This window comes from Alligator mississippiensis, chromosome 3 (assembly GCF_030867095.1).
Source record: "Alligator mississippiensis isolate rAllMis1 chromosome 3, rAllMis1, whole genome shotgun sequence".
NCBI lineage: Eukaryota > Metazoa > Chordata > Crocodylia > Alligatoridae > Alligator > Alligator mississippiensis.
The window spans coordinates 43,889,698-43,902,206 of NC_081826.1; the positions used below are offsets into that span (position 1 = coordinate 43,889,698).

The 12,509-nt window shown below is 45.4% G+C and overlaps 1 protein-coding gene across 3 annotated transcripts; it reads right to left on the minus strand.

Moving 5' to 3' along the window:
- Positions 1 to 577: 577 nt before the first annotated feature.
- On the minus strand, positions 578 to 10,133 carry PDP1 (pyruvate dehydrogenase phosphatase catalytic subunit 1). Of its 3 annotated transcripts, XM_014611667.3 has the most exons (3): positions 9,993 to 10,133; positions 9,800 to 9,834; positions 578 to 4,803 (listed from the first exon to the last, which is right to left on the minus strand). In XM_014611667.3, the coding sequence occupies exons 2-3, from the start codon at positions 9,828 to 9,830 to the stop codon at positions 3,149 to 3,151; spliced, it is 1,686 nt and encodes a 561-aa protein (XP_014467153.1). In that variant the 5' UTR covers positions 9,831 to 9,834; positions 9,993 to 10,133; the 3' UTR covers positions 578 to 3,148. The 3 variants fall into 3 exon arrangements, with proteins under 3 accessions (XP_014467153.1, XP_019351323.1, XP_006265113.1); XM_019495778.2 differs by lacking the exon at positions 9,800 to 9,834; XM_006265051.4 differs by lacking the exon at positions 9,993 to 10,133 and having other exon boundaries at positions 9,800 to 9,986.
- Positions 10,134 to 12,509: the final 2,376 nt, after the last annotated feature.

Consider the following 12,509-nt stretch of genomic DNA (forward strand, 5'->3'; position numbering starts at 1 on the left):
CATTCAGTTGAAAAAATACAGACCAAAAGTTTAATACAGCCACATAATTTATCAGCTAACACTAGTGTAGTTCTTGCCTGGTCCTGCTTGTACCTCAGAGAGTCATGAAGAGCAAGGGACAAATGTATATACCAATTAGTATAATGGAAAGAAAAAGGCTTCACAGCAGCTGGGATCAGAAATGACATAACCCAGAAATGAGAAGTGTTGTAGCTATGATGGTCTCCAATAAAAAATCACCCCAAACAAACAAAAAACAACTCACCCCTTGTCCACGGAAATGCATGATTAAGTGGCCAGGGCACCAACCAAGTCTAACTTACTACCGTACCCTGGTCAAGTCTCATCTCTTCTTTCTCTTATACCCTTGTGCATTTAGGCAATGAATACGTCAAAGAAGGGACCTGTTTCACCACACGCGTTTGCACAAGAACTAGCAAATATGGCTCTACTCCTAGCATCACTGCAATGCAGACATATCTTGGGAACTCTTTACTGGGCATCTTTCAGGAGAGGGAAGGCAGGAGAATATTTCCCATGAGCTGCAGAATTAAAAAAATGGTCATAAGGCACATAGTTTATGTATAATTGATCATTTTATTGGAGTCTACTAAAAGATGTTTGTTCTTAGATAACCGCCATGTTTGGTAGGCAGTTACGTTGCTTAAGTTCACCGCACATGTTGAATCAATCTCCAAATACATAAATATCACTTCATTTGATCCTGTACATATCCTGACATCTTTCATACAAAAAGCTTTTCCCAAAAGCTGTACACACAGGACCAATTCTATAACTTATACCAAAATCATATTCAAGACCCATGGATTAAACATTTTGGTAAGTACTACACAGTAGAAAAATGTAAGAAAGTCTAAATATTGTAACAGCTTAGATTCATTTTGTACTTGAGTGAAACAGTGTAGGGGGACACATGAGCTTACTAATCTAGTCAAAGACATTTTGTCATTAATACTTAACATACAAAGGCAAATATCAGTTACCAAAAGTTGTTTATTAACAGCATTACCAGGTTTCCTCTACCCCATGAAAAGTCTGTCATTCCTATTCTTAAAGTGTGAACCTTCAGACCACCTCCATCTCTGGGGAAGGAGGAGAACAGGAGACTCTGCTGTAAAGGACAGTTTCTTGAATAGTCAGGTGGGAAGACCAACATTTTATTAAGGCTGCAGGCAATTAAGTCTGCACAGCACTTGAAGATTACAAAACATCAATGTTTTCTATAAGCACAAGTGCATGGCTTAAATTATAGGAGTACTGTTTAAAAACAGTAATCTTAATAAACATCAATATTGCCAGAATTAGGAAAACAAATGATTTACCCAACCAAGACAAGAAAACTCAGGTTCTTAAAACATATTGTCAACTTAAGTAAATCATAACTAGCTATGTAAAGTCCAAAAGAGTTTATTACAAAAATAAAATCAATCAGAAAAAATGCCTGAATGTAATGCTGCTTGGAAGAGATTAAACATGCTGGCCTACATCTGCTCCAGAGCCCCTATAAACCAGAGCAAGATTAATAAGACTACTTATATACAATCTCCTGAAAAGCACAAGCTGTTACTGTTGTGGCTCCAGTCGCCATGTTTTCAATAAGGGAAAATGAATTCTAAACGTTTAAAGACATGTAAAGGGCAGATACTAGCGAGTTCAGAAAACCCTCACTCCGTATGGTTGCTTAAATATAAAAAATAGACCAAAGACCAATACAGCAGCCTTTATATCTATTTTATGCACCCAGCAATTGCAACTGTAAAGTCTATTCCAAAATACTGTCTATCAAGTTTGAAAATTCAATGATTACACCAGAGAGACCCATTTTTGAGAGAGTCGTTCTTCTATTATGACATTTTGAAGAGAAACCATGCACACAAACAAAGGACTATCAAATGATGTCACTTGGTTGATAACATAACACCAAGAAAGCAGCTTTTAAAGATACAGCATGCAGGTCCGTTTCTTTCTCTATTAAGCTTATTTACAAGTCATACATACTTTAATAATTTGGTAATTTTTATAAAGTTTTAGACCTAGCTAGAAATACAAGTTTCCCCAGTAGCTATTATTTAAGACATCCAGTAAGCACAACCCACTTGAAATCACAACAGCAAAAATAAATGAGTGCTTATTTATAAAGCCACCAAACAGTTAACAGTGATTTCCTAGTCTCTTCAAGTGAGTATGTTAGAATCTGCCATATGATATGGGGAAATTTTTGGTACCAGAAAGTGGTGCTGCCTGCCAATGATGTGACCTTTTGAGGTGGCATGACAGCTCTGATTGAAGGTGATTCCATGTTTTGCAAAAGGCAAAGTCATGGTTTCAAACCATGCAAGCTGAAGTCTTCCACAATGGGATTTCATATGCATCTACCTTTCAATGAAAGGTTAAATGACATTATTGCCCTTTAGATCGTGCAAAAAACACACCAAATAAGCCAGAAAGTGTCAGTACACAAGAGATTTTAAGCATGGATTTGGATAAAATAAGTGCATAAGAACCCCAGATATTATGGCTTAAAGATTGCATAAAAATAATGTTCTACACAGATATGCATTTAAATGAATGGCACTAAGTGCAAATGGGAAAAATTAGTTTGAGATAGCTACTTAGCTCCTTTCCCTTAGACAGAGTCAAAACAAGTCACATACATGCAGAATCACTATTCACTTTACAGGAAAAAAACATCAGCCCTATTGGAATTGATATTCAAAAAATGTCTTTCCACTTTCTTAAAAGACAGCTATGTAGATATGTACATTTTTTAAAAACAGGTTTTTGTTGTGAGTAGCCAAAGCAAGTTTGCTTATCAGATTACTACCCACTCCTTCCCTTTCTCACTCAGCCCAGCCAAATCCAAATCATTGCTCTAGCAGCATCAAAACAGTAGTGCAAAGTTGTTGCAAGACCCTCATTTAGAATTGTGCCATTCTTTTGGAAGGCTCTGTTAATTCATTGTTTGTGGTGGGGTGGGAGTGGGTGAAGACAAGGGGAAGAGAGAAAGAGTGATGAGTTAGTTCTTATGAGCAGATACTCTTGTTTGCTCATTAAGTGTTTTTTCATCTGCTGCTCATCATACTGGCCATATGTTACAACTTTGGTAAACTGTTCATTTTTTAAAAGTTCACAATTCCTCATTTTGACATGCACCTACAACATGTGAGTTGAACTGTACAACAATAATAGTAATGTCATCTCTGTACATCCGAGCCAACTCTTCTGGAAGACTAAGCATCTTGGACAGCCGCTCATGATCAACAGTGCCAAATTCATTATTACCCACTGCATGACGTATCAAATGGGTTGCAGCATTCTGATCTTCAAATACTGATGAGATTCTTGTTCTCCTTTCTGTCAGGAGACAATGCATCTGTCCCAGAGTTACCTTGTAACCACCAACCGCTATTGGCTGCTGGTGATGAACACCGGTGAGGTACTCTCCTACAATTCTAACCACATCCTGTCGGTGCATAGTCTCCCATAGGCCATCTGTGGCTAACACCAGGAATTTATCCTGAGGTCTTAATTTGTGGTGTATGACCTCTGGCTCAGCTGTTAGATATGGAGGGGTATGATAGTTCGGAGGAATAAACTTTGTGTATTCATTGTCATTCAACTGATCTGGGCCTGATTCTATTACTCTCTTCTGAAGGTCAATGCTCCATTTAAATTTCACATCACCAAAGGCTCTGAAAGGCATCAATAAGCCTAACAGCCTGTCTTGCTTCACAAGACTTTTCTCTTCAGCTTTTGGGTGTTCTGATTTTATTCGCTCTATTTCACGCTCATTCTGAGCATTATGATCATAGGACAGATTAAGAGCAGACCAAGACCCATCTTCTTCTTGAACGCCAAGCATCGCCCTGCTGTCACCTGTATTGGCAATGTGCAAATCAACACCATCTACATGAGCCACACAGGCAGTTGCACCTGAAAATGCCACTCGCAGCACCAGGTAGTTGAGAAAAGAGTTTGGATCTCCTACTTGAGCTTCCAAAGAAATATCATTATCAAGCCTCTTAAAAGCATTAATTAAAGCCTCTTTTACATCAATGGTCTCTCCAGTGTTGAGGTCTATGAGCTCCTGCCAGTAAGTTCGTAGACTATTAAAATAAAGTTTAGAAGCTTCCTTACTAAAATAATCATTGGGATGCTTGTGCCACTGTAAAATGGGCAACAGAGCTCTGCCACTCTCCACCGCATTTTCTATTTCAAGTAGAGTCTCATGAGGTAACAAAGAGACAGCAATGTAGTAAAAGAGTCTTTCACTGACAGCTTGGGCACAAGCACAACCTGCATGGCCATCAAATACACCTAGAAGCATCCCTCGTGTTTGCAAACATGTGGCTGCACTTCTCCTGTCTTCTATTGGAGCATTAGCAGGTAACTGGTTGCTATCAAAGCCAAGAATAGAGCTTACATTTTTACCATCAAATTCTGGGACTTTAAAACTGTATTCATTTGCCTTCAAAATGCTGTTAACCTGTGGAGGAGTAAGGTAAAATTTCTGTGGTGTTGAAACATAGCTCCTTGCATGGATAAACTGATTAAAATTCTCCTTTGGCCTATGAAGTGTTGCAAACTTCTTCTGAGGTGCATATCTCAAATGATTGTGAGCAAAGTGAGGTGGGGACAAACAACAAAGATGTTTGTGGTGGCAATAACACACAGCACTGGATAGCCTGCCAATCTCACAGTTACGAATCAATGGAAATAGATGAGTTGGTGCTGGCATGGCATCAGAGAATAATGGCAGCCTGGAGCTTCTGACTGGAATTGCTGCAAGACAAGAGAAATAACTAGGCTTAGTGGAACAGCTGAAAACTGCATATTTTGCCCCCTCCCCACTCCTTTGCTTGAGACCAAGTTAGTGTTTAGCACAATCACGTGTGGAAGTTATATACCCTGAATCTTTTGGATGAAAATAAATTACAAAAAATGCTAAAAGAAGTTATCCTGTAGTAAGATAATGAAGTTACACTGTTATTTCAATATTTTGATTTTTGTACTTTCATGCTTTATACCCAATTCAGACACAAGGAGAAAAATTAGAGCATCATCCTTGGGCTGTTGATTCAACTTCTAAATTAAGCTGAATGGATGAACAAGCGAATAGATTATATCCTATAAGGCTGTCACAGTGATCCATTTTCCCACCCTTGAACTTCCTAGAACAGGAGCCAGATAATGTTGTAGAGGGCAAAAATCAGGCCTCAATTTAGAGGAAAAGGAGGAAAGAGAAAGAATTCATCACTGCTGACAGGCAAAAGTAGCAATTTAGAAAATTTTCAAACTTAAGTTTCATATACCTTTTGTCTGAATGAGGGTAAAATTGCAAAACAGGGGAGAGGAATGGTAAGGCACCAAAGGTCAATAGTGGAGTTTAAGTCTTCCTCAATTTCTGTAAACATTGCATTAAACACCAGCTATAAATGATGAATGCAGTATATATGACAGCATTTTATGTGTATACTTGTATTATGCAAGGGCACCAAAAGCCTTATGTAGGCATTTTTTCCCCTCACTGAAGAAATCTTGCTAGAAAAGGTGAGCTGAAGTACCATCAAGTGGAGTCACCTTCACCTTTATATTATTTTTCACATCAGTTCCTTCTAACCGATCTCCAGGATAACTTTTGCCACAAAGAAGGGATTATGTACAAATGGATGTTTACTGCCACAGTCCCATAACTACAATAAGCTATCTAAAGGAATTCACACTAAGTTCTGGTTTACTAACTATTTTAATAATGCTCCATTAAATGGGAAACTCAACATTTAAATGGTGAGGCAAAGGTAATTGAACCAGAAAAGGTTTGAAACTATAGGTTAGGCCACATACTACTGACCTTCTGCTTTTCAAATGTATTAAATGTAAAAATAATTTAAACACAGAACTGAGTTTGGACATGATAGATTCTCCACTGGACAGAATGAAGATACCCTAAGTCTAGAAGTCTGGGTGATTTGTGTGTTGCTCTTATGCTGGTATAAACATGACCAACTCTGGACCTCAGTTAAGTCTTTAGGCCGATAAATGACTACTTCATCTTCTAGCCTTCCCTTGCACATTCACAGGCTACTCAATTTCACCCAGTTACCCTGCATTGAACCACAATTTTGTCTGGCTAAGCTGAATTTTCCAAAAGGGCATCCAGTCACGGCTTGAAGAAATCAAGAAACAATCCATCACTGCCCTCAGCAGTCTGTTACACACTGTTAAAAATCTGTGCATATATTCAATTTGATTTAGTCTCCTTTCAGCTTCCAGCCATTGGTTTCTGCACCAGATTAAGCAGCCCTTTGATATCCTCTTCCCTAATGACGATATTGATAAACTAATCAAATAAATGACCCCTCATAAAAAATGATCAGGTTCCATCTGTTTAGCTCTTGCTTACTGTAAGGCATATTCTGCAACCTACAAATAATTTATACCGCTTTCCTGTACCCTCTCCACTTACTATTTCCTTGTACAGGAATTAGGACAATGCATGTAGTTTTGCTATACCCATCTCATCAATGAGTAGAGGTGCACCGATACACCAGTCCAATATCGGATCTGTACCGATATGAAGAAAACTGTCTATATCAGATATCGGCCCTATGGAGCTGATAATTTGGCCAATAAATGCCCATGCTGCGCGCAGCTGCAGCGCAGCATGGAGCAGAACTGGCAGCGTGGAGAACTGCCTCCAGCTGGTCAGTCGGAAGGGCAGGGTAGGGGCGTGAGGGGGAACAGATCAACGCCCCATGTGGTGAGGGAGGGGGCAGGAGCAGGTGCTGCCCAGCCAGGTCAGGGGAAGTGGGGCACACAACAGAGTCACAGCTCATGGGGTAGGGGTAGTTCCCACTGCTGTTTGCACCCCGGGAGGCAGGTGGCATGTGCCCCCAGATCTGCATGATGCAGGGCAGGCAACAGCTGCAGGGTGGAGCTGGAGTCAGCACTTCAAGGCTCTTCACTGCATGGGATGGAAAAAGAGGCAGGAGCTGCTCCCCCTCCCCCCCAAGCACTGCCTGTTTTGCCCCCCTGCCCCAACTGGGCAGCGCCTACCCCTGCACCCTCTCCTCACTGGGGTGGGGGGTGGTGTTGATCTCCCCCCCCACCTTCCACCACACTGAACCTACCATCTGGAGGCAGCTGTATTGGATTGATATCGGCCAATATGCCTCCTTGAATACTGGCTATCGGTATCAGCCCCCAAAATATTAGTGCACCCCTATCAATGTTGCAGGGGTTTAGGTTGTAGCTGTGTTGGTCTAAGGATATAGGCAGAAAAGGTTCCTTGGGTGAATTTGATATCTTTTATTAGACCCTATCAATGTGGCATACAGATGTGGAGTCACCTCCTTCATGCCAGTTTACATTAGAATCAAATTAGCTGATGTTGCTAAATCATCATATTAGGAACCTGCATTGCATTCTTTGTCCCAAGTGTCCAATTCACAAGGCAGGCAGAAGGCAAAACTCCCACATTCTTCTGGAAAAAACTGCTTAATCTTAAAGGGATTTCTTTTAAAAATTATTTCAGACTGCATGCAAAAGGACAGGGCAGTTACTCTTTTAAACTTTAGAATGAGATTGAATGGAAAGTGGTTTCTTAAAAGAAAAAGATGAAAGACAAGAGACACTACAAACTATACTTTACACAGATCTTGATTAAGTTACTTAAGTAACCTCTCCTGAGTACTGAACTAACTGGCAAGGCTGAAGAAGCACACATTTTACTACTACATACCTCAAAGGTTTTTATTGGAGCATTAAAAAAACAATTATGCAATTAAGTTCCACTACAGCTCAGCAAGCTCACTGTTTGACAGCCAAAGGTAGTCAACTAGAGAAGAGTATTTGGCACCTACAAGCAGTGACATAAGCTGAGCTGGCGCTCAGGCCAAACCCTGCAGGAAACAGGGAGGGAAAGTGAGTTTTGAGAGTACGGCGTGCCATGGGGCATAGGCTCTGAGGAGAGGCGAGAGCACTTCTGAGTATTGCAATAAGCGCTAGGCCTTCACAATTCTGTTCTTTCTTTAGCTCCTGATTTAGGCCTTAAGCCTCTAAATGCATGCAGCATCTGCCTAGACTAAAGTTGACTTAATTCATATCCACTTTCCTTACACCTCACAAGGCCCTCAACGTCTGGGAAGCCTAACAAAAGAGCCGTTTCTCATTGCTTCATCGCTGTTAGGGAAAGTAATGAAACATCTGCTTGTATACTTAGGTAGTTCTGCATTGACTTTCACTCAGCAGACATCTGAAGTCTTGTTTCAAGATAAAATATGTATTGTAAATTTGGCTGCATTTCTCCAGGAATGATTTCTATCCAACCTGTTCAACTAGGTCTGATACACATTCATAGTTTTGTGGGCCAAAAGTGTAAGAAAGGTTCTGCAGGCATACTTGTTACTAGAAAGGCAGTATCTTTGAAACTTAGTGCATCAAATTTTCATATCAGTGCACATAAAAGTCTGTTTGTGTTCTACGTCATATCTCTCTGCAACAGCAGCAGAGTTCAAATGACAGAATTGCCGAGAGCTTTGTTGCGGATCCCTATGAGGTAAAAATACAATTGGAAAGTTGCTGTTCTATTGGCTCTATGTTGCCAGCAAAGATTAAACTGCTGAAAATCTTGGGTTTATCACTAGGACAATTTGTAGGGCATTCAAAGGCAGATATCAAATTAAAAAAAAAAACAACCCAACGGTGAGCGTTGGCTCATGTTGTCCACTTTCATCTTCATAATGCCAAAAAAATCATAGGCAAGTAGGGCAGGAAGGGACCTCCAGAGACCAACCACTTGCCTGAGGCAGAATCATCCCTACTGAAACCATACCATACAATTCATAATCTAATCTACCACCAACCGGACACAACACAGACCTAATGCCCTAGCCCGCCACAGGAAAAGCTGGGGAATCACAGCAGCCAACATCCCTGCTTCTGAAATGTTGTCAATACATGCTCAAGAGATCATGGGTAGTGCACTGCACCCCTCGCTACAAAGGAAGGCAAAAACCCTCACAACCTGACCATGGGGCAGAAATCCTGCCTCACATGAAATATGCTGATCTGCCTGATCGTGAGCAGAGGGGCAAGACCCTCTAGCAAGGCACCTCCAGCTTGGATCCCAGCACTGGCACACCCCAACCAAAGTTCTCAACACCCAACGCCTCTGAGACGGCTTAAAAACACCTGAACACATGTAGCAGAAAAGGTGGGAGGAGGGGCAACTACTGTACTGAAGGGTACGGTCAGACCCCGTCTACATTTGTACCAACCGTACACTTGGCCCAATAAAAGCCTGATACTTTAGCGCCATGTATGCTAACCAATCTGCCTTCCAATGAAACCCACCTTCTGCACATTTCCTGCAACGTGCCCTGCACGCTGGCCCGTTTCCTTTGCCTGCATCCTTCACCTACCGCACCACCCCTCCACCTACCTCTTGCACACCAGGACCAGGACACCCCACCTGACAGCAGACAACCCGGCAGCAGCTTCACCACACCCACGTGAGGCAAATTACTCTGCACCTGCCACTTCCACTCAGAACCAGAAGGGCCTTTACTCTGCCAGCATCCTCTAGTGCCTGGCCAGGAGTGGCAGAAGCCAGGTGGGGAGGCAGAGGCCAGCCCGGCCTCCAGGTGCGGGGGCCCGTAGGGCTCTGCCAAGGCTGCGCCGAAGGGGGAGGGGCTTAAAGCGCGTTATTTCGAAGCGCACCAGGCGGGGCGAGGGACGGGTCCCGGCTCCCCCCTCCCCCCCGCGCGGCCATACGTACCGATGCGGCGTGGCCCGGGGCACACGCACATTCTCCTGGCGCAGCAAGAAGCCGCCAGCAGCCACGGAGCAGCGCCCGGGGAGCAAGACAGAGAGCGCAAGACAGTTAGCGGGGCGGGGAGGGGGGCAAGACAGACACGCGGCCCGCGGCCGCCCCGCCCAGCCCCGGGGACCGCCCCCGCCTCGCTCCGCACCTGGCCAGCTCCTGGGAGGCGCCCCCGGCTGCAGCCGGGCCCGGCGGGGCGGGGCGGGGGCAGCGGCGGCTCGGCGCTGAGGGACGCTGGCTCAGAACTACTGACGGCGACGCTCGCTGCCCGCTACACCCCGCCTCCCTGCGCCAGCGCCCGCCTGCGCTGCCGCTTATAAAAGCTCGCCTGCCGCCGCCCATTGGCTGTCGAGAGGGAGTCACGTGACCCGGCGGCTGCAGAGGGAGGCGGGGGGGCGAGGCGCTCGGACCAATCCGGAGCTGCTCGGGGTGGGGGCGGGGCGTCACTGGTTCCTCTAAGGCGGGAAGCGCCGCGGGCTGCGGCCACGGGAGTATCATCGCCCCGCCCCGCCTAGCCTGGGGTATGCCCTGCCAGCTGGCTTTAGGCGCAAAGCAGCCTTAGGCCGCCCCCGGGGGTCTCCCCGCCGCTCTGCCTCGTGCCCTGCATAGGACTTCTCAATCAGCTCAGCCCGGAGATCACTTGATGGGGGGCAGAGGTAGCACTGTTAGGTTTACAAGCATGATTCACAGGGGAAACGCAGTGGTTTCCCATAGCAAGCCATAGCTGGGGGCTGGAGGAGTTCTCAGCAGAAATACTGCTCTGTTTTTCCAATCAAAAAACCCACACCAGAGTGCAAACAAAACTGGCTTTTTGTGAGCCTGCCTCCAGTCAAAGAAAAGCAGCTGAGAGCCTGGCCCTGCTCTACCTGCAGGCAGCACCGTACCTAGACTCCTGTCAGCTGCCGGCGAATTTCTAGTATTGACTTCCCTTCACCAGAGGCAATAATCATAATCGGACAAGGGGGAAAAAAAATCACTGTTTTCAGGCCCCCTTTCTGTCTGGGCCCTGGGCAGCCACCCGGTTTGCCCATGCCTGTGTCCAGCCCTGCCTGTGGGCACCATCATGCTACTGAGAAAGAAGCATTTCAGCCAGGCTGTAGCTCACAAGCACTGAGCATCAGTCTGCACCTCAGGACACAATGCTGAAAGGCTCTCTCAAGATAAAGGAAAACCCAGTCCTCACACTGGCATTTCTATTTTGGGGAGCAACTAACTGCTGTTCACCTCCTGTCCAGCATGCTCACGCTGGCTTTCCATGCCAGGCCAACATATGGAAAAAAGATAAGAAGTGGAAGCAGACATAAACTGGAGGGGGTTCCTCAGGCTCCCCCCCCCCCCCTTTTATGTGGTGTGAGCAAGGGGTGCTTTTTGGTCTTAATAAAATATTCCCCCCCCCCCCCCATGCCCAATAAAAGATATCACCACAGGAAATCTTTGCCGCCTCCTTTGTAGGCCTCTTTCAACTAAACTAAAATGTCTTTGTAACCCCACATAGTGCATCTATACTTAAACTCTAAGGGCACATCTAGATGAGCGTGGTCATGTGGAATACAAACACGTTTGCAGCACCACGTACCATACAGTCTGGTGTTCTCCGCACTGCAAGGACATGCTGCTTCAGTATGCACTGCGCCAGGTTTTTTTTTCCCCGTGGATTTTTTTGACCCCTGGATATCCAGGGGTCAAAAAAAAAACTGTGGGGGAAAAAAACTGGAGCAACGCACACTCAGCAAGTGCATGCTACTGAAAAGCAGAGCCCGGCTGCCCAAAGCTGCGCTCCACTGCCAGCCAGGCTCTGCACGGCAGAATTGCCGTGGCTGCAGCCCCAGGAGGCCCCTGGACCCCAGGTAAGGCTGTTGGGGTAACACAGTGCTGCCCCAACCTCCCCTACCTGACCTGGGGCAACTTGCCATGTGGTAAAGCACACGTGGCACGGGAGTTCCCTGATAACAAGTAGCAGCGGTGCAAGGTGTGCTGTTGCTACGTGTCTCCTGGAAACCAAACATCCACACACTTCTGGACACACCCTGATGGGCAGAATGAGAGATAATGGCAATGTCTTGTGTTGGTGTTAGACGAGGGTGGCCACTGAGGAATCCTCAGACTAAAGGACAGCCCCTTGGTGAGGGGCTGCAGCCAAATCAGCAGTGAGAGGTGGGGCTGCCACCTCCTTGGCCAGTCAGCAGCAAGGGGCGGGGCCACCCAAAATGACTGCTATTAGGTCCATGAATGGATGAACATGTGGCACCTAGTGAAAGGAGAGAGCAAGTGATAGGATCAGCAGCAAGTTTGTGAGCCTCTGCAGCTCAGGCAGAAGGGAGCATCGCTGCCTCCCCCTGCACTGTGGTTTCACTATCCCACAGCTCTGCCATTCTCTCTACACAGTCCAGCCTTGAGAAAACATGGCATAACAGGGTGAGGCTTAAGCACCCTCTCCCGCTATTACAGGAGTGGGCAAAATGCGGCCCGGGGGCTGGATCCGGCCCACCAGGCCATTCTATCTGGCCCCTAAAAAATGTAGAAAATTAACATTTATCTGCCCTGGGCTGCCTGTCATGAGGCCCTTGATGGCTTGCCAAAACTCAGTAAGCAGCCCTCCACCTGAAATAATTGCCCGTCCCTGCCCTACTGGGATCCAGTCTCCTTCCAGCCCAGCTCCACACTT